Source organism: Heterodontus francisci, chromosome 23 (assembly GCF_036365525.1).
Source record: "Heterodontus francisci isolate sHetFra1 chromosome 23, sHetFra1.hap1, whole genome shotgun sequence".
Classification (NCBI taxonomy): Eukaryota; Metazoa; Chordata; class Chondrichthyes; order Heterodontiformes; family Heterodontidae; genus Heterodontus; species Heterodontus francisci.
The window spans coordinates 28,904,815-28,927,672 of NC_090393.1; the positions used below are offsets into that span (position 1 = coordinate 28,904,815).

At 43.1% G+C, this 22,858-nt stretch overlaps 1 protein-coding gene across 8 annotated transcripts in view; it reads right to left on the minus strand.

The window, feature by feature from the left end:
* Positions 1 to 22,858, minus strand: part of LOC137382667 (rasGAP-activating-like protein 1) — a 385,434-nt gene that overhangs the window by 197,266 nt on the left and 165,310 nt on the right. For all 8 annotated transcript variants that reach the window (XM_068054911.1, XM_068054910.1, XM_068054915.1 and 5 more), the window contains one exon: positions 5,552 to 5,633. In XM_068054911.1, the coding sequence (XP_067911012.1) occupies positions 5,552 to 5,633 (82 nt within the window). The remainder of the gene's footprint in view (positions 1 to 5,551; positions 5,634 to 22,858) is intronic.

Genomic DNA, 22,858 nt, shown 5'->3' on the forward strand with positions numbered 1-22,858 from the left:
ATCAGATTTCTTTATCGTCACTGGGTCAAAATCCTGAAACTCCCTCTTTAACAGCACTGTGGGAATACCTTCACCACATGGACTGCAGTAGTTCAATAAGGTGGCTCACCACCACTCAATGGCAATTAGGGATAGGCAATAAATGTCGGCCTTGCCAGTGATACCCAGAACCCATAAATGAATAAGTAAAAAATATATTATTTTATGTTTAATTAGGAAACAGTAACAATGAATTTTTCAAAGTTTGGCCATAAAATAAACAGGTTAAAACCTTCACTAAAATCGAGAAATTACAGACAAATGTATATTTATACACATCATCCAACAGTGTAATTTCAAAGCCAAAAATTTTAAAGAGTACACTCTTCAATAATTTGGAATTAAACAGCTGATAAAAGTAATATTTAATCATTTCTAAACTCCAATGTATTGTTTGATCATGCTATAACTGTTACCAAATACAGGTCTTCAAAGCAGATCACACAATCCTGATGAGGTTAAGTTTGTGCTTTGATTTCGATGGAAAGCAGAGAGAAGGAATTTGTGGAATCAAATAATTTTCAGTAAATACAGGTCATGTCAAATAAGAAAAGTCAAATTATGTTGTGGTACTAAAATGTGGTAAGTCAAAGCAGCTTTTGTGTGCAAGTCAAACACAACCAGATTGCTGATCCCATAACAAACTCAAAATGCAAGAAGTAGGTACGCTTGTGAAGCAGTGCATTTCAGGACTAAATTATTACTATAAGGGACACGTCTGAGTTATGAACATTAAATTCTCAAAGTGTCTCATTTCTTGCACTTCCATTTAGTAATTAAATCTTTTCTCTCTGACAGAATATTCCTTCTTTATGTGTACAAGCAGGGAATATTATTCTAACACCAAACATCTTGGCGGAAGTTATTACAGAAGTTAAATTAAAAAGTGATTTGAATCAACTGGTGTCGACAAACTGAACAACATGTTTGCAATGCAAGACTTTCATGGAAAATAAAGGGACACTGAGGAAGTAGCTGACTCAGAAATGAGTTGCTGAACAACTATTATGTTAAGTAGTTGATGAATCCATGCTGAAATCAGTGTTCTCACTGATTGATCATCATTACACTTTAAAATATGTTGTAACCTTGAGATATTTCAGCTGCTCACAGAATTGCAGGTTTTTAGTAATTTGATAACAAATATTTTTACCAGTTTTCCCCAACAATGATCACTGATTAGTTAGTATCTGAGTAAGCAGTTTAAAGATTGGTGATGTTTGTTGGCAAAAGCAGGATCAGGTTTTGTGAAATGACTAAAATAATGTTTGGCTTCGCCAAATAAGAAAGAAAAGAAACAAGCTATTCTATGTGGCTTTCATCAAACATGGGGTGTCAAATTTCACATAACTCTGCAAAATATTTATTATATCTAGTGAGAGCTAGCTGTCACAATTGACAATTGATGGAAAGGAAAAGTAAGAAAGAAATGTAATACTTCTAAATTTGACATTTTTAACATCTCTAAGTATAATTTACCACCTGAAGAAATGAGACTCCAGAGCTTAAATTGTTCAATTTCTGAGCCAGAGAGGTCGATTGGCATTGCATTAACAATTATTACATGGTTGAAAAGGTACTTACACAGTTAATTACCAGACTTAACTTGCTGTGGAAAGTTAAATGGGGAATTAATGTGCAAAACCGGCAAGTTCTTAAAAATTATGGGGAGACTAAGGATGTCCAAAGCAAATGGTGGAGCGATGTAAATTGACCAGCAAGTTCTGGAGATTCACAACACTCAGTGAATCATATAATCCCCTGGATTTGCTGGTTGTTTTCCACATTAATACTGGCGTGCGCCATTACTTTTCTGGCAAGATCTGCCCCATTACATTTTGTCAGGCTACTCCAGTATAATGGCACGACAGCAAAATGCCCAATAACATCTCGAGCTTATTTCATTTTGCATATTAGTCAGCAATTTATAATGAATTTAAAAGTGAAGTATAATGTAAAATGAAGCCAGATAAACTAAACTCATTGGTAAATTTACTCTTCAATCACTTGTGAGATGTAAATCTCTACATATATCTAACATTCTAAATGCAAGGATAGTTCTTTTTAAGTGAATTCATCCAGAGGAATATCCTGAAACAAATGTCCATAAATGGATTAGATATATTGGTTTATACCACAAATGCAGGCATTCGAAGTGCGGATTGCCTTATTGTTAATCCACATACCATTATTTGCATAATTTATTTTGTTACAGGGACATTAACTAATTTTCTACTGTGTCTCACTCCCACAGCGACTGATCAGACAACTCCCAGAACATGAAGCATTAATAATTTGCTACAGAATTAGCTTAAATTCTCACTTCATGACTCATTTAAGATGTCTAAAAATATACATTTTAGCATCATAGGCTCAACACTACTAGGGAATGATCCCTAGTTTAGAGTTTAGCTATTTGGCAACTTGGGTAAAATTCAAATGAGAAGTGAAGCCTCCTTTTATTTTTAGGACAATATTTTCCTGTAATATTTTTCTTCAGATTCTATTGAGAGAATTTTAGCAGTCACAATAACTCCAATGGAAAGGAATGGAAGGCACCTCCTATAAAGTCAGAAGGAGAATTGAATGACATACTCTGCTCAGAATATCCACCGGTAAATGTAAAGTAGTAACATATAAAGTATATTTATTTTATATTTTTTCCTCACCAGTTCTTATCCCTAAAATCATTGACTATTTGTTGGGATGTAGGGCAGAATTTTTGGGCCCCACCAAGTTCAGGAACGGAGGCCCCTTCAGGGCGGACAGCCAATTAGGCTCATTAAAAGTCTTGTGAAGGACTGTTAAAGGAGGCCAAATGGAATTTTCCATTCGGCCTCCAGTTTCCCAACATGACGGGAGCGGTTTGATTGCCTGGAGGTGTGCACCCAGCAGCAGGCCTTGGGCTATCATTCCAGGCAGGCATACAGGCCCTCCCTGCCTGCCTGGGTGCGGATGTAGCCAAAGCCCACCCTGTGGAGGGATTCCTCCCCCCCACCCCACCCCGTTGACCCCCACCCACAGTGGTGGCCTGGCAGCTTTTCCTATTTTTTATTTGAATTTTTAAAACATTTGATGAGAGAGCACCTTCATGTTGAAGCACCCTCTCAGTTACTCATCCTTTACTGCAACCTGCTGCTCCTCTCAAGCTGGAAGGCCCCTGATTGGCCCTTCAGCTTTGAGAGCTTGCTTGCTGTCCATAATTGGACAGAGAACCTGCCTCCATGCCATCAAGGGTCAAAATCCCAAACTGTAATTGTATCCCCCCCGGAGTAGGTTCAGGACCAGGAAACTATGCAGACTCCTGTTTCCTAACCCTTAAGGAAAAATTCAGCCTGCAGCTTTGCAGGCACTGGTCATCTTGCTGGACCTCAAATAGCAGATGACATACCAAATGCAGCCAAGCTATCATGAGGGCCAACACAGTCAAGCTCCAACCTGTTCCTAAGTGATGACTACAAACACAAACATACACATGCACACAAACACACACACGCTCATACACTTGTAGTAGAGGTCACTGAATAACAGTAAGGCGCAAGAATCCTCATTGACATTGCCCTCCCTAACCCAGGACACAGAGGCCAATTGGCCAATTGCAGCATTTCAGATGCTAATTTAGCACCTACAAGCAAAACTGGGACTTTTATGGTTTGAGTGACTTAGCCACTCACAGGCTAAACCCACTGAGCCGTAAAGAGAGCCCACACTCTTCTTTTCAAAATACTTGGTAGCATTCTTGTGGCATCAACACCGCTATTCAAGAAAGGAAGGAGAGAGAAAAAGGGAACTGCAGACATTTAATCGAGAAAATGCTGGAATGTATTAGAAAGGCGTTAACAAGGCACTTAGAAAATCATAATATGATTAGGCAGAGTCAACATGATTTTATGAAAAGGAAATTATGTCTAACAAATTTATTAATTTTTTGAGGGTGCAACTCACAGGGTAGCTAAAGGAGAACCAGTGGATGTAGTATATATGGATTTCCAAAAGTCATTCAACAAGGTTATTACTCAAGATAAGGACTCATGGGGTTGGGGTAATATAATGTCATGGTTAGAGGATAGGTTAAGGGAGAGAAAGCAGAGTAGGGATAAACAGGGCATTTTCAAGTTGGCAGGCTGTAACTAGTGGAATGCTGCAAGGATCAGTGCTGGGATCTCAGCTATTTACAATCTACATTTATGACTAGGATAAAGGTACCAATAGTAATGTATCCAAGATTGCTGATGATCCAAAGCAAGGTGGAACAATAAGTTGTGAGGAGGACAAAGAGGCTGAAAAGGAATATGGACAGGTTAAGTCAGTGGGCAATAAGATGGTAGATGGAGTATAATGTGGGTTAATCTGAGGTTATTCACTTTGGTGGGAAGAATAGAAAAGCAGAATATTTTTAAATGGTGAAAAACTTTTAATTGTTGCCGTTCAGTGAGATTTGAGTGTCCTCGTACAAGAAACACAGAAATTTAACATGCAGGTACTGTAGTATAAGGACGTGCAAGGGTTAATAAAAGCAAAATACTGCGGATGCTGGAAATCTGAAACAAAAACAAGAAATGCTGGAATCACTCAGCAGGTCTGGCAGCATCTGTGGTAAGAGAAGCAGAGTTAACGTTTCGGGTCAGTGACCCTTCAACAGGTACAGCAAGCAATAAGGAAAGCAAATGGCTTGTTGACCTTTATTGCAAGAGGATTGGAGTACAAGAGTAAGGAAGTCTTGCTACAGTTGTACTTACCTTTGGTGAGAACACACCTGGAGTACTGTGTACAATTTTACCTTTATCTAATGAAGGATTTACTAGCCTTGGAGTCGGTACAGCAAAGGCTCACTAGATTGATTCATGGGATGAGAGGGTGAGTAGATTGGGCCTGTACTCTCTGGAGTTTAGAAGAATGAGAGGTGATCTCATCAAAACATACAAGATTCTGAGGGGGCTTGACAGGGTAGACAATGAGAGGTTGTTTCCCCTGTCTGGAGAATCTAGAACACGGGGGCATAGTCTCAGGATAAGGGACCGAACATTTAAAACTGAGATGAGAAGTAATTTCTTCACTCAGAGGATTGTAAATCTTTGGAATCTCTGTTCCAGAGGGCTGTAGATGCTCAGTCATTGAGCATATTCAAGGCTGAGATTGATAGATATTTTGGACTCCTGGAGAAATCAAGCGATATGGCAAGCAGGCGGGAAAGTGGAATTGAGGTGAAAGATCAGCCATGATCTTATTAAATGGTGGAGCAGACTCAGGGGGTTATATAGCCTACTCCCTGCTCCTATTTCTAATCTTCTTTTGTTCTTATTAATGCACTGCTCAAAATTCAAGTGTTGAACATGGTATTCTTCTTACACACTCATTTTTGTTCATCAGTTTCCCAGATAGATGTGATAAATTCTATATTTAACTCTTAAATGTCAAGTGCCTTCTATGTAAATGTAAACACAGCTTATTCAGCATTAGCCACATCTCCAGGAATAAACAGGACAGAAAAATACAAGGATGAGAGACTTACGGCTGTTTCTGTAGTTTTGTTGTTAAATACCACTCTTGCAAATGGATCTGATGTGCCAGAAATGTCTCTTGGTGCGAGGTCTCTAAGGAGACAAGAACAAAAAGTCCATGATATTTCCTTATATCACAGCTGAGTGTAAAGTTATTAATTTACTGTCTAAACACAGGGCTCCCACACAGCGAATTAGAGGTGATAAGCTGATAAGAGTAAATCGATCAAGAAAATCTGAGCAACAAGATAGCACATAATAGAGCCACACTCACCTCCTCTAATTTTAGTCAAAAGTAAATTGAATTTCACTGTGATTTGTACCAGGCCGTATTGGTAAGATGGGCACTCCTTTTGGAATTCCTCCTGCCTTGTGGGAGTTGGAAGACATGGAGGATTGGCAGCCTCTTCAACAGGGAGAGGTGTCTCTGTACCTGAGGTGGGTGGCATGGACTTCCTATTACCCAGGTTGGCTGGGTCCGCTTATAGCTCTTTGGCATGTTAGAGGAGATTTCATGAAACGGTCTTTCTTTTGATTGGGCTGGCACCATCTTGTAATACCAACAGAAAAGTAGTCAAGAGGCTGGACGGTAAAGGAACACATGCACAGTGAAAGGCATGTGCTCAACCTGTGTGTCATCCTGGTGGTCAGTAAGTCACTGTGAAAGAGCCTAGCTGCAGAGTGTGCAATAAAGTAAGGTGCTATGACCTTGGTAGATATGAGTGTGGCAAGGTTTTCAATTGTACATTGCATCTTGAAGCTGTACCTACCTGAGATATGGGCATGAATAAGTTGCAGAGAAGCAGTTGCAAGGTTGTGTGGGGAATTGCTATGGCTGAGGAGCACATGTGGAAAAGGCAACACTTTGCAATCTTTGGGCCCTCATGAGATACCTGTACCTTTCAGTACTATTCCCTTGCCATCTTATTTTTAAGTATGTTGTCTTCTACAATTGTTCACAGCTCCTCCAGGTAATGTATGAAGTCTGTTTACTACCAGTTGTCATGAATGATGGCCTGAAGTTCCAAACATCAGGCAAGTGCTGGGCAGAGAAATCACAACCACTGCCTGGCATGGCCAGCGAGAGGCCCGAACCACCTTGATGGCAGTCCTCATTTGCATTCAACTGGGGAGCAACCAGCACATTCTGATTGGCCGCTCCTCATCTTGAGGACCACCCACAGAGCACAGGCCTACATCAAAGGATTAAAAAGACTGGCCAATTGGAGGAGTGGGTGCTACATTATTTAAGGGCAGGAGGATTAGCAGTGAGGTATAGTGAGAGCAATTATACCAAAAAGTGCCAAATAAATTATCCTTTATTATTTGCTTCCAGCGATCCCTTTCAGTGATGCTGGTTGTGGCTACTTCTCACTCTGTGTAGTGAAGGGGTCCAACATTCAGCATGTGCCACACTTCACTGCATCAAAGTGGCATTAAGACTCCCACCTATTTCTAGCTGGAGCAATGGCTAGCTAAGTTGAGGCTTACTGAACACTTCAGAAATATTTAATTGGCTGTAAAGCGCTTTGAGACATCCTGAAGTCATGAAAGGCGCTATATAAATGCAAGTGTTTTTTTTAACCCGAAGGTGGCAGTGAACTGGACTCAGGTAGGAAGTCAGCTGTAAGCTTATCTTTGACCCCCTGCCTTGCTACTGCCTCGTTCCTACTGAAAACCAAAGCGGTAGGCAGACCAAAATCAGGGCCTATATGCCTCAGATACGGTTGTGTGGCACACATTACATTCAATACCAATGCAATGCCAATGTTGCAAGAAGGGCTATGAAGATTTCTCCCTCCATCCAAATAAATATCAACAGCCACAAATTAATTGAAAATAAGCTGCCGTAGTGTTTGAGCTGGCACAGCTGGAACATGAATCTATAATGTTTGCTCCTCTTTGCTGCTGCATTCTCTAACCCAGTCACACTGCTATGAGCAGCCAGTCCTGGACCACTATTGGGTGTCTCTTCTGGGCTTTCTGGGTATCAGAAATGTTAGTTCTGAGGAAGGCTGAAGTTTTCAAGGTTATGGAAGGAACTGATAAAGCGACCCATGCTAATTGCTTTCAAAGGCAAAGGGTTCCAATACTAGCTAGTCAAGTTGAAAACAAGAATATTGGGAGTAAAAGAGGTAGCCAACATTTTTCTTCATTCAAGAAGGCGTTAGAATTCTGGGTTTTAAAATGAATGCCATTCTGAGCAGGTAATTTAAATGGGATTAAGAGACAATTGAATATATTTCCAGAGATAGAAGGATTGAGGGATATAATGAGAAGGTGAGTAGGTGTTGTTTGATAAAGAGGCAGACTTCCTGGGGCCAATGGCATTTTTAGTCCTTGAAAATTCCTAAATTGGCTTTGTTTGCAAGGTCTGTTGTGTGGAACAGGAGTCCCATGGAGAAAAGAAATGGATTCATAACTTAAAAGAAGAAGTTTTTTTGCAGAATAACTGCACGCTTTAGTTTCTTGAGAATTCATGTTATACCGTGTTACTGTGATAGCTGCTGATAGATCTCAAAGTTTCAATAGTTATGGTTAGAAAATGTAAAATCATAGAATCTTACAGCACAGAAGGAGGCCTTTCAGCCTGTCCTCCCTGTGCCAGCACTTTGAAAGAGCTATCCAGTTTAGTCCCACACCACAGCATTTTCTCCATGACTAATAAAGTACTTCTTATGATACAGATTCAAAGACAGATAAATGTCAAATTGTGATGTGGCAGAAAAGCATCACTTGACTTTCAGTAGCTATCAGAGGGCAGAGATCCCGCCGACACTGTCACGGGATGCTGTGCCTGGCATTTAAACTCCTGTCAAGTATGTGACCTTTTCACTGTTGAGTGTGAGCATTTATAACCACAACTAAACAGGTTCCAATTGTAAACAAAACAGGCAAACACATAACCCCTAGGCTGCCAGCAGGTTCAGGGAAATTCCAGTCTTCCTACGCTGATTGATTCTGTTTGTTTTAGCCCATAAACTGTGGGACTAATGAACTCTACTAGGTTAGCCAAATGTCAGAAGTAGTTTTGTTATGGCCATCATTCCAGTTTTCTGGTCTTTCTAATGTCCAGATTCTGAAATAAGGCACACAGCCGATTCTAAGTAAATATCACTGCAGCAGTGAAAGCACTCAATGCTGCCTTACCTAGCAGATATTAAAGAGGCGCTGTTTGGATTCGGGGAAAAATTAGGCAGAAACCTTTCGATAAACGATGGTCACCCCTCTGGAATCTCCTAATTGTCTGTTGATTTTCCATCAATGCAATGGCAACGGATTGAAACAACACCCAAATCGATGGAATCGCCATGGTAATCCTACCCCAAAGCTTTCTTACAAGTTCAAAAAGGTTAGCAAATCTTTCCCTTTACTTTTCTCTCTTCACAGTTCTTTGGCCCCAAATGTCCTATGGTCAGAGAGCATGGAGAACCCAATTTTTAAAAATTCATTCCTGGGATGTGGGCATCACTGGCAAGGCCAGCATTTATTTCACATCCCTAATTGCCTTTCAGAAGGTGGCGGTGAACAGCCTTCTTGAACTGCTACATGTGGTGTAGGTACACCCACAGTGCTGTTAGGGAGGGATTTCTAGGACTTTGACTCAGCGACAGTGAAGGAACAGTGATATAGTTTCACGTCAGGATCATGCATGACTTGGAGGGGAACTTGCAGGTGATGGTGTTCCCATGCATCTGCTGCTTTTGTTTTTCTAGGTGGCAAAGGATGTGGGTTTGGAAGATGCCATTGAAGGAGACTTGGTGAATTGCTGCAGTGCATCTTGTAGATGGTACACACAGCAGCCACTGTTTGCCAGTTGTGGAGGGAGTGGATGCTTAAGGTGGTGCCCATCAAGCAGGCTGTTTTGTCTGGATGATTTCAAGCTTCTTGAGTGTTGTTGGGGCTGCACTCATCCAGGCAAGTGGTGTATTCCATCACATCCTCACTTGTGCCTTGTAGATGGTGGACAGGCATTAGGGAGTCAGGAGGTGAGAAACTGGCTGCAGAATTCCCAGCCTCTGACCTGCTCTTGTTGCCACAGTATTTAAATGGCTGGTCCAGTTAAATTTCTGGTCAATAGTAAGCCCCAGGTTGATGATAGTGGAGGATTCAGCGATGGTAATGCAGTTGAAAGTCAAGAGGAAATGGTTAGATTCTCTCTTCTTGGAGATGGTCATTGCCTAGTACTTGTGTGCTGCGAATGTTACTTGCCACTCATCAGCCCAGGCCTGAATATTGTCCAGGCCTAGCTGCATGCGAGCATGGACTACTTCAGAACCTGAGGTGTTGTGAATGGTACTGAAATTTGTGCAATTTTCAGCCAGCGTCTCCACTTCTGACCTTATATTGGAGAGAAAGTCATTGATGAAGCAGCTGAAGACGGTTGGGCCTAGGACACTACCCTGTGGAAAACCTGCAGTGCTATCCTTGGGCTAAGATGATTGACCTCCAACAACCACAACCCATCTTCCTTTGTGCTTGGTATGACTCCAACCAATGAAGAGATGTCCCCCTGATTCCTTTTGACTCCAGTTTTGCTAGGGCTCCTTGATGCCATACTCAGTCAAATGCTGCCTTGATGTCAAGGGCAGTCACTCTCACCTCACCTCTGGAATTTAGCTCTTTTGTCCATGCTTGGATCAAGGCTGTAATGAGGTCAGGAGCTGAGTGGCCCTGGGAGAACCCAAACTGGTCATCAGCTAGCAGATTATTGGTGAGTATATGCAGCTTGATAGCACTGTCGACAACATCTTCCATCAGTTTGAACATAGAACATAGAACATAGAACATACAGCACAGAACAGGCCCTTCGGCCCACAATGTTGTGCCGATCCTTTGTCCTCTGTCAAGGACAATTTAATCTATACCCCATCATTCTCCTTTATCCATATACCTATCCAAAAGCCTTTTGAAAGTCCCTAAAGTTTCTGACTCAACAACTTCCCCGGGCAAGGCATTCCATGCCTCGACCACTCTCTGGGTAAAGAACCTTCCCCTGACATCCCCCTTATATCTCCCACCCTTCACCTTAAATTTATGACCCCTTGTAACGCTTTGCTCCACCCGGGGAAAAAGTTTCTGACTGTCTACCCTATCTATTCCCCTGATCATCTTATAAACCTCTATCATGTCACCCCTCATCCTTCTCCTTTCTAATGAGAAGAGGCCTAGAATGTTCAGCCTTTCCTCGTAAGACTTATTCTCCATTCCAGGCAACATCCTGGTAAATCTCCTCTGCACCCTCTCCAAGGCTTCCACATCCTTCCTAAAATGAGGCGACCAGAACTGCACACAGTACTCCAAATGAGGCCTTACCAAGGTCCTGTACAGCTGCATCATCACCTCACGGCTCTTAAATTCAATCCCTCTGCTAATGAACGCTAACACCCCATATGCCTTCTTCACAGCCCTATCCACTTGAGTTGCAACTTTCAATGATCTATGCACATAGACCCCAAGGTCTCTCTGCTCCTCCACATGCCCAAGAACCCTACCGTTAACCCAGTATTTTGCATTCATGTTTGTCCTTCCAAAATGGACGACCTCACACTTTTCAGGGTTAAACTCCATCTGCCACTTTTCAGCCCAGCACTGCAACCTATCCAAGTCCCTTTGCAGACGACAATAGCCCTCCTCGGTATCCACAACTCCACCAACCTTTGTATCATCTGCAAATTTACTGACCCACCCTTCGACTTCCTCATCCAAGTCGTTAATAAAAATCACAAACAGGAGAGGACCCAGAACTGATCCCTGCGGCACGCCACTGGTAACTGGGCTCCAGGCTGAGTATTTACCATCTAAGACCACTCTCTGCCTTCTATCAGTTAGCCAATTCTTAATCCAACTGGCCACATTCCCCACTATCCCATGCCTCCTGACTTTCTCCATAAGTCTACCATGGGGGACCTTATCAAATGCCTTACTAAAATCCATGTACACCACATCCACTGGTTTACCCTCATCCACTTGCTTGGTCACCTGCTCAAAGAATTCAATCAGGCTTGTGAGGCAAGACCTACCCCTCACAAAACCGTGCTGACTGTCCCGAATCAAGCAGTGTCTTTCCAGATGCTCAGAAATCCTATCCCTCAGCACCTTTTCCATCAACTTGCCTACCACCGAAGTAAGACTAACTGGCCTGTAATTCCCAGGGTTGTTCCTATTCCCTTTCTTGAACAGGGGCACAACATTTGCCACCCTCCAATCACCTGGTACCACCCCCGTCAGCAGAGAAGATGAAAAGATCATTGCCAGCGGCTCTGCAATTTCATCCCTTGCTTCCCATAACATCCTTGGATATACCCCGTCAGGCCCGGGAGACTTGTCTATCTTCAAGTTATTCAAAAGCCCCAACACATCTTCCCTCCTAACGAGCACTTCCTCGAGCTTACCAGTCTGCTTCCCACCGTCCTCTTCAGTAATACACCCCTTCTCATTCGTAAATACCGAAGAGAAGTACTCATTCAAAACCTCACTTATCTCTTCCGGCTCAACACACAGTCTCCCGCTATTGTCCTTGACCGGACCTATGGTCCCCCTAGTCATCCTCATATTTCTGACATACGCGTAAAAGGCCTTGGGGTTTTCTTTTATCCTACCCGCCAAGCATTTTTCATGTTTGCTGATGATTGAGAGCAGGCTGACAGTGTGGTAATTACCCGGATCAGATTTGTCCTGCTTTTTGCGGCCAGGGCATACCTGGGCAATTTTCCACATTGCTGGGTAGATACCAGTGTTGTAGATGTGCTGGAACAGTTTGACTAGGGGTGTGGCTAGGTCTGGAGCACTAGTTTCAGCACTACAGTTAGGATGTTGTCGGGGTCCATAGTCGTTGTGGTATCAGGTGTGCTCAGCTTTTTCTGACATCACGTGGAGTGAATTGAATTATTTGAAGAATGGGTTCTGTGATGGTGGGGACCTCGGAAGGAGGCCAAGATGGATCACCCACTGGGCACTTCTAGCTCATGATGGTTGCAAACACTTCAGCCTTGTCATTTGCACTGGCATGATGGACTCCCCCATCATTGAGGATGGGGATGTTTGTGGGGCTTCATTCTCCCATTAGTTGTTTAATTGTCCACCACCATTCACAACTGGATGTGGCAGGACTGCAGAGCTTTGATCTGATCCGTTGATTGTGGGATCACTTAGCTCTGTCTATAACAAGCTGCTTCCCCTGTTTACCATGCATGCAATCCTGTGTTGTAGCTTCAACAGTTTAGCATCTCATTTTTAGGTAAGGTTGGTGCTGCTCCTGGCATGCTCCCCTACGCTCCTCATTGAACCAGGGTTGATCCCCTGGCTTTATGCTAATGGTAAAGTGAGGGATATGCCAGGCCATGAGGTTGCAGAATATGGTTGAATACAACTCTACTGTTGCTAATGGCCCACATTGCCTCATGGATGCCCAGTTTTGAGCTGCTAGATCTGTTTTGAATTTATACCATTTAGCACAGTGGTAGTGCCACACGATGGAGTATGTCCTCATTGTGAAGTCAGGACTTTGTCTCCACAAGGACTGTGCGGTGATCACTCCTATCAATACTGTCATGGACAAATGCATCTGCAATAGGAGGATTGGTGAGGATGAGGTCAAGTAGGTTTTTCCCTCTTGTTGGTTCTCTCACCACCTGCCACAGACCCAGTGTTGCAGATATGTCCTTCAGCTCTCAGCCCTCTCGGTCAATAGTGGTGCTACTGAGTCACTCTTGGTGATGGACAATGAAGTCGCCCATCCAGAGTACATCCTGTGTCCTTGGTACATTCAGTTCTTCTTCCAAATTGTATTCAACATGGAGGAGCACCAATTGATCAGCTGAGGGTAGTATAGGACATATCAGGGATGGTAATGGAGGAGTCTGGGACATTGGCTGTAAGGCATGATTTGGAGAGTATGACTATGTCAAGCTGTTGCATGATGAGTTTGTGGGACAGCTCTCCCAATTTTGGCACCTCCTCAGATGTTAGTAAGGAGGACTTTACAGGGTCAACTGGGCATGGTGTGCCTTTGTCGTTTCCTAGGTCAATGCCGGGTGATTTGTCGAGTTTTATTCTTCGACTTTTCTGTAGCTGTTTGATAGAACTGAGTGGCTTACTAGGCCCTTTCAGATGGCAGTTAAGCGTCAACCACATTGCTGTGAGTCTGGAATCAAATATAGGTAAGGCAGGCAGATTTCCTTCCCTGCAGGACATTAGTGAATCAGGGGTAGCCAGGAACCTGGTTCCACTGTGATTCTGCCTTACTTAGACACAACAGGCACCAGGGGTAGGGTGGGAGGAGGGAGGGGGCAGGAATGCCGTGGCCTGTGGTATAGCTATGGCATTCTGTCAAACTGAAATTCAGATGTTGCAATAATGGCAGGTGAAATTGATAGTTCCTTTAACCAGTTCTCTAATATTTTAATCTTTCTTTGGTTGATCCTGTGTGTGTGCTTCCTTGTTGACTTCTGGCTTTTTTTTGCCTACCATAGAATCATAGAATGGTTATCGAACAGAAGGAGGCCATTCAGCCCATTGTGACTGCTCGCTGCTCACTCCCCACCTCGCTGCGTCCTGTCCTCACCGTGCGAACCCTGCCCGCTCCTCCCCCCACCTGCCGCTTTTGCAAGTGGCGAGGGGCAGAAGTGGCGAGGCCGGGTGTGAACAGCGAGCAGGCAGGAGTGGTGGGAGGGAACAGGAAGCATATGGGCATGGGAGTAAACAGTGGGATGGAGCGGTGAGCAGACAGGTGCAGGAGGGAGCGGCAGACTGAATGCGGCGATCGCGGGAGGGAGTGGGGAGGAGAAGCAGCAATTGAAGCGGCAATCGTGGGAGGGAGCGGGGTACTGTTGGGGGAGGATGGAGACAGCGATCACGACCATTCAGGGTGAGGCAACACTCAGACATCATTACATCTGACATCATTATGTGTTGATGTTGTGTGTGCATGAGCGGATTCATACTGGCAAGCCGACAAATGTTCGGATGTACTGATGACGTTGGCGATCGCTCTACGCATGCTCTGCATTGTCAGGAGGCACTTTGTTTACTATTCATATGCTTATAGAAGACTTCTGGATTCTCTCTTTATGTTAGCTGCCAATCACTTCTCATACTGTCTCTTTAGAGTCACAGAGTCATAGAGTCGTACAGCATAGAACAGGCCCTTCGGCCCACCGCATCCATGCTGACCATAATGCCTATCTATACTAATCCCACCTGCCTGCATTGATTCCATATCCCTCTATGCCTTGCTCATTCAAGTACCTGTTCAGGTGCCTCTTAAATGTTGCTATTGTTCCTGCCTCCACCACCGCCTCTGGCAGCTCATTCCAGATACCCCGTATTCTTTGTGTGAAAAATTTACCCCTTTGATCCCCTTTAAACCTCCTTCCTCTCACTTTAAATCTATGCCCTCTAGTTTTAGTCACCCCTACCATGGGAAACAGACACTGGCTATCTACCCAATCTATGCCTCTCATAATTTCATATACCTCTATCATGTCCCCTCTCAGCCTCCTTCGCTCCAGGGAAAACAGACCCAGCCTATCCAATCTCTCTTTATAACTCAAGCCCTCCAAACCAGGCAACATCCTTGTGAATCTTTTCTGCACCCTCGCTAGCTTAATCACATATTTCCTGTAGTGCAGCAACCAGAACTGCACACAGTACTCCAAATGTGGCCTAACCAAAGTTACGTACAACTGTAACATGACGTCCCAACTCTTGTACTCAATGCCTCGACCGATGAAGGCATGCATGCCATATGGCTTCTTCAGCACCCTGTCTACCACTGTTGCCACTTTCAGGGAACTATGTACTTGCACCTTAAGGTCTCTCTGCTCAACAATACTCCCCAGGGCCTTGCCATTCACTGTATAACTGGTTTAACTTACCAAAATGCATCACTTCACACTTGTCTGTGTGAAATTCCATTTGCCACTCCCTTGCCCACTTTCCCAGTTGATCTATATCCTGTTGTAACCTTAAACAACCTTCTTCACTGTCCGCTATGCCACCAATTTTGGTGTCATCTGCAAACTTACTAATCATGCTTCTTACATTCACATCCAAGTCATTAAAGCAGGAAGTCCCCCTTCCAAGAGCTGCCAGCCAATCGGCAGTCTTCAGTCCCAGCAGTGCCACTGGGAGCGGTAGCCACGGCTGGGACCGAACACAGCCAGAAGAGGACTATGGATGTTGGGCGCAATAAAGGTCAGTGAGGTTTTGGGCCTCACCAGGAACAATCGGCTGGACCCCGGTGAGGGTAATGGACCTTGTTCAGGTGGGCTGGGGGAGGTGCTCCATTGGAGGTGGCTTGTGCTGTGGGGGTGGGTGGGGGTCCTATGTGAGGGTAGGGTGCCTTATCAGGAGGGTCCCCCACCGGCCCGCAACGAGGCCACCTGATATTACCAGGCGGCCTCCTCAGATGCTAAAGTTCCCAGCCACCACTGGTAAAATACCAGTGGGGGTGGAAGGAGGCCCTTAAGTGGCAAGTAATTGGCCACTTAAGGGCCTCAATTGGCCTGGGGTAGGTGGGCCGTTTTCAACCTCCCCCCCTGTTGGTAAAATGGCAACAAGCCAGGTGGGAATGCCACCCCCCGCTACCCCCCACCCCACCCAACCCACCTCCCACTGGATTTTACACAGCCTGCCTCCAGGCTGCTCCCGGGGAAGCGGACATAAAATTCTGGCCAATGAGTTACTGTGGGTACATGTAAATGGTTGTCTGTTTCAGTTATCCCCAATCACGCTTCTGTGTAAAACAAAACAATCAGAATGCTGGATTTTCAATGCTGATTGATTGAATACAGATCAAGATGATTCATTCAGTATTGAAAATCCAGCATTCTGATTGTTCACTTTATAACAAAGCTTGATTAAGGATAATTTAAACATTCTTGCGAACACCCTTGATTACACAATGGACTATCAATAGCAACAAGAAGTTTCCCACTGCTGCATGAGTTTAAGCAGTGATTAATAAAAACTGCAAAGATCAGAAGAATAAGGAAGAACTTCAAACATTAGCAGAAACTATGATCAGATAATCTTTTGTGAAAACTTGGTTTGGTGGAGTACAGGTAACATTAGTGGATTGTTTCAAACACCTGATTATATGCTACCAATACAGCCATTACTATTGGAACAATTAAACATAGGACAACATGGTATTTTCACAGGGCTTTTCGTTACTGGCCCAGCACGTCTCTGCAGAGTAAAACATCAGTCTTCACAGGACCTCCCAATTTGCTCAGTACCATTGCGCCATAATCCAACTGTAACATGTTCCTTCATTGTTCTTTAAGTGCTATGACTGAATTAATGCACGGACCTGTGGGGTGCATACACAGGGATTCCAGCCAATATGGCTAGGGTTAAACTCAACATAACACAGAAAAACTGCATTAAATCACTGGATCAGTTTCATTTAAGCATAGTATATTGTGATGTGATTTGTTTCATTATTACCGTAGTGTGTAAACATTCTATGGTCCTTCATCTTCATGTGTTTGATGGAAGGGGAAGGGTGTTTGTGTGAGGAAGGGATAGCGGGATGCCGAGGGCCCCCAAATGTACTTGGAGTCCAGGCTCTCAAGTATTCTGAAATAAAAAATGAATATGCTGGAAATGCTCAGCAGGTCAGGCAGCATATGTGGAGACAGAAAAAAGTTTGTTTCAGGCCGATGACCTTTCAACAGAACTCAAGATGTCAATGTTGTTATTTTGACAAGAACTCTCATTAAAATTTCTGATGTAAAGTCACTGACTTGAAACATTAATATTTCCTTCTCTGCTGATGCTGCCTCACATGCTGAGTCTTTCTACCGTTTTCCAGTTTTATTTCATTAAAAGCCTATTTCAGCTGAAATTGCACAAAAAGGTTGAATTATTTGAACTCTAACTATAAGTTAAGGTCTTGTGGATTTCTAAGGATTTTCCTTAGCAATCTTTTTAATTAGAAGAAGATTAACAATTACACCCATCTAGAAAATTGAATTAGCACTGTTATCTTCTGAGCTCCTCGCTTTGTGCTCTTCAGCACATTCTGTTTATTAGAGTTATACAAGATGGAATTGGGAACAGTTTATATAATTGCTTTCTTGAAAGAAACAGCCAAATTGTGTGCAATTCAAAAAAAAACATTTGCATGATATATTCATTAAAGAACTGTCCTCTCAGATAGTGAAAGTCTTTTTCCTCGGATGAGGATGGCAAACACGAGGGGACATAGCTTTAAGTTGAGGGGTGAAAGATATAGGACAGATGTCAGAGGTAGTTTCTTTACGCAGAGAGTAGTAGGGGCGTGGAACGCCCTGCCTGCAACAGTAGTAGACTCGCCAACTTTAAGGGCATTTAAGTGGTCATTGGATAGACATATGGATGTAAATGGAATAGTGTAGGTCAGATGATCGGCGCAACATCGAGGGCCGAAGGGCCTGTACTGCGCTGTAATATTCTAATTCTAAAAATTCTAATTCTAATTCAGTGCTGTTAACCATGTGACATTTGGTTAGAAATCAAAAATCAAGTGCTAAAAAGTGTACTGCACAATATTAGTAATATACGAGTGAAATTCCTTTTTCTGCTACTTAGAAGAGGTGTTAAGCCTTTGTTAATGTATTTGTTAAAAATAGCAGAGGAAGATATTTCACACAAGAATTTTACTGAGTTTGCCTCTAATATTGCACAGCATTTCTGATTACAGAGTTTATATATACTGTCATGCTGGGCCCCCACCTTAATATGCCAAGAATGAGGCATATTAATTTTGTCATATCAACATTAAATTTCAAATTGTTGCTGGGAAGAAGAGAAGGCCTGTTACAAGGGCTGCCAGACTTGGATGGAAAATATTTGCATACTAACAGACAGTGCTTCTGTAGGCAAAGGACCATTCCCTGACACATTCAACCCACAATGGATGTTGATCACCGGACAGTGAGGGGGTGGGGAAGTGCATTCCAGGGCCTGCTGGGGTGATGCAATCCACAAGGGCCAGGACTGGTTGGACCAGCTGATCACATGACTAACTGGCTGTTCCAGGATCTTTTGAACTAGCCACAGAGAGTTTGAACTGGGAAAGACTGTGTGTTCCTGGACTGAGAAGATCTCTCCTGTCTGCTCCCATTTCTTTCTCACAAGCCTCTGAATCCACTGAAGACACATGAAATCCAAGAGGGAAAAGTCTCCTACAGCGAACAAGATTTAAGAAGAATACCGGGCCCCAACGAAAAGCAAGATCTACCTACAATCAAGGACTCTACAGTGAGCTTGAAGAACCATAACAAAATCTCTTCAGATAGTGCCTCAACCTTTTTCACTTTATTTTCCTTCTGCTCTTTTCTGTCTCTACTTGCATGTGTGTACCACGTATGCATGTTAGCGTAGGCGCGTCGTGTATCCGTAGGCGTCAACCGAATTAGAGTTTAAGTTTAATAAATTTCAACTTTTCTGCTTTAAACCTAAGAAAACCTGTTTGTGCTGGTTACTTTGCCTTATAATTGGAAAGCAGTGAACAAGGATTCACCATGGGGGAGCTAAAAACATAGTGTGTTTAAAAATAAAACCCTGTTACGGTAAGACCAGATGAAGGCTGAGAGGGACCCCTAGACACCTTTCTTACCTGGCCATAACTATACACACACATATATATATATATACATATATATATCATTCCAACATGATATTTGTTGTATAGGAGAACAATGGAATGAAGAGAACCAGAACTGACCACTGCAGACCAGGGTTTTTAAGTTAATCAAGACAACTTCTCCCTCCCCACAAACCTAAATCTATATTTACACTTTGTGTAGCCCACACTTACAAGGGGCTATTGAATAGAGCATGGGGAGAATAGCTCTCATCCTGTACAGTGGTCAATGTCAAGATATTTAGCCTTTGTACAGAGTAATAGAACTCAATATGCAATGTGTGACTCAGAGAAGAAAGAAATTATATTTGGAGCTGAAATGTCCTTTGAGAATTAGAAATTCAATTTTTACAGAGTACTTCAATAAAGGAAGCTAGTCACGTCCACGGCAAAGTGAGCAGAGCCTCAGATCATGCAATAATGAAAACCTCAGCATCTTCCATCCCACAATACCCTCCATTAACATTCAATAAATAACATTTCAATTGCATGTACTTAAAACTAAACTAACTCTGAATCTGTTATATAGTTTTAAAATTGGAGGACTGCTCTTTATAGACACTCTCAATGTTCATCTAGAATCTACAAAGGGAAGACAGCATGGTTTTTGAGTAGGTTACTGTTGCAAATCTTCTGTAATTCATTCAGGAAGTTACTCGTTTAGTGGATTAAGACTGACTAACTAGTGGATGTAAAAATAAACTTGATTCTCAAAAGATCTTTCACAAGGTTCCACACACAGAACTTAAAGAGAGATGAAATTGGTTTTCTAATACAAAAGAGGAAGTCAAAGAATCATACAGCAAAGAAGGAGGCCATTCAGCCCATTGTGCCTCTGCTTGCTCTTTGAACGAGCTATGCAATTAGTCCCATTCCCCCTGCTCTTTCTGTATAGTCCTGCAAACTATGTCTTGATATTGTCAAGGACACCGTAGGGAAGACTGATAGTGGTCAAATGATATTCGAACAAAATAAGAACCAGTGGGAGTGTGTATTGGAAATTTGGGTGTACATTATGCATAATTTTCTGGCCAGTTGAAGGATGATTGGAAAATCATACACCTGAAATTCCGATGTACACAGTCACTAGGTAAAGATTACCAGGGACACAAAGTCAGAAATTACTCCTAAAATGCCGGAGATGAAAAATGATATCATATTATTTTGTTGTCTTCAGTTGTTTGTTCAAGTGGTCAGACAGAAATTTCAAACATTTTCTTTTTGGATACTTTACCTGTGGTCATCCATTTCTCTCATGAGACTAAACTCATGACGATGAAAAGTTTGTTGAATGGAATAGAATTGATTGGTCAATTGGAGTTTTCTTATGAACAGTGATATATATACCACCACAGTTTTGCTCATTTATTATTCAGGAATTGTCACTTGTTGTGTGAAAGTGGCAGTTGGATCCAGTGGTAGCAGTCTTGCCTCTAATTACAAAGGTCACAGGTCAAGCCCCACTCCAGGGACATGCAATTCACAGAGGGAGTGCTGCATGATTGGAAATGCTTCCTTTTGGATGAGATGTTAACCCAAGCTTTCACAGGGGAAAGCTCCCAGTGTCCTGGTCAACACTAAACCTTCGATTAACGCCTCCAAGAAAAGAATAACTGATCATTTATCTTATTGCTGTTTGTGGGGCCTTGCTGTGCACACATTCACTGCTGCAAAAGCAGTGACTATACTTCAAAAGTAATTACTTGCTTGTGAAGCATCTTAAGATGTCCTGAGGATAAGAAAGCAATACAGAAATGCAATTTCTTTCTTTCTTCCCCCATGGAGTAAACTGCACACTTCACTACTTCCCATTAAGTTATCTTTTTCCTTCAGTTTAAACCCCCAGCCACCAGCCATGCCTGTGCTTTGTGATTTCTGGATCTCTTCTCAAATTTGGTTTCCAAATTCCTGGACTTCTCCAGAGATCATGATTATGCTTCTGCATTAGACTACACATGACTATACCGCAAAACTCAGCTGTTGTTTCTGTTGCTTATATTTTGAAGTAACTTTGATCAGCTTACTGCCCTTCCCCCGTTGGCCATGTTCCCAGCTCAGCCTGTGACTGGAACTGGTTCTACTAGTTTATCAACTTCATCCACAGTCTGTGCCTGGTCAGAGGTTCACTCTCCTGGGCCAAAGTAAAAATCGCCATCATCTTTCTGACCCACAGCCAATTCTGCACCCCTTCTGGATCTTCACTCACATGAAAATACCTCCATCTGTGCATCTTCCAATGCTGTACTGTTCAAATAGCTTCTAGACTTCACCCGCCTACCACATCTGTCCCTGAACTTGGTCAACAGTTCATCAATGCTTCATGCCAATGCCCCTCTACCTACATCAACTTTATCCCACTTTAACTCTGCACTTTCTCCTATTGTCTCCTATCTCTTCCCCATTTACTACCAGGGTATATTTATCCTAATAATTCCTACATAACTATGCCTATGTAACGAGTTGTCCCTGTGTCCATTCGAGTGCACATTTTGACATCTGCTCCAGACCCGAGCCCATCACTTCTTTTTCCACTTTTTTCTTCCCCTTTTTTACTTCTTTTCTCTTCACCCCTCCTAGAGCCCTCCCTCTTGTCATCATGTCTTCTTTCATTTCTCCACTCTGAGGTACGCTCTCCTGAGTCCCTACCCCAAACCTTCAGTACTCCTCGACCTACTCTCTGCCACCATCTCTTTTAGATAAGCCTATAGCTTTCCTCTGTGCTTCTCTGGGCATCCTCTGAAGGACCCATCAAGATACTCAGCTCAGCCTCCTTAGGAGCAGCAACCCCTACTGCCTCACCTTACTCTCCTGTTAACCTTCCCCACCCAACACGCTGGCTGGGGGCTAAATCTTGCCATATCCTCCCCATCCAACTCACCCCTCCCAGTGCTGACCCTGTGGACTCTGTCAGTGAATCAGCTCTCACCACCCCTCTCTGCATCTCCCTCCAGAATGTCCGTTCACTTGTAAACAAGGCCCTTGCCAGCCATAAACTTATTGTGGATGATTACATCAACTTCATGGCCTTGACAGAAACCTGGTTGAGGGTTGATGACACCTTCCCCCTAAATGAAGCCGCCTGCATGGCTATACCTTCCACCATTTGCCCTCCCAGGCAGTGTGGCTGTCATCACCAAATCTCACCTTGGTCTGTCCCATTACTCCTCCAACCCTTTCTCTTGAGCATCACACCTTGTTCTACTCCTATCACCTTGTTTCACTCCTCTCACCTCTCATTTAAAATCCTCATTATCTACTGCCATCCAAGTATGATAAAAATTTTCTCTCCATGGTATCTTCACTGCTTTCCTCCCTCAGCCTCTGCACTGCTCTTCTCATCCTCAGTGATTTCAACCTCCATCTCAACTCGTCATGCTCTCTCTCCTCTGAGTTCACTTCCCTTTTCTCCCTTAATCTCAACCACCACGTAAATTTCCCAACTCATATTGACGGCCGCCCCCTTGACCTTGCCATTTCACATGACCTTTCTACTCACATTGTATCAATCACAGATAAGGCCATCTCTGATCTCTTCCTTGTATCGCTCTCAACCCACATCTCCCATTCCCATATTTCCTTCTGTGACCACCACTGAAAAACTCTCTCCCAGTTCACTTATAACTGTTCTTTCAAGATCCCAACTATTTAGCCTTTGACCCTCCATTCACCATGATATTTCTGT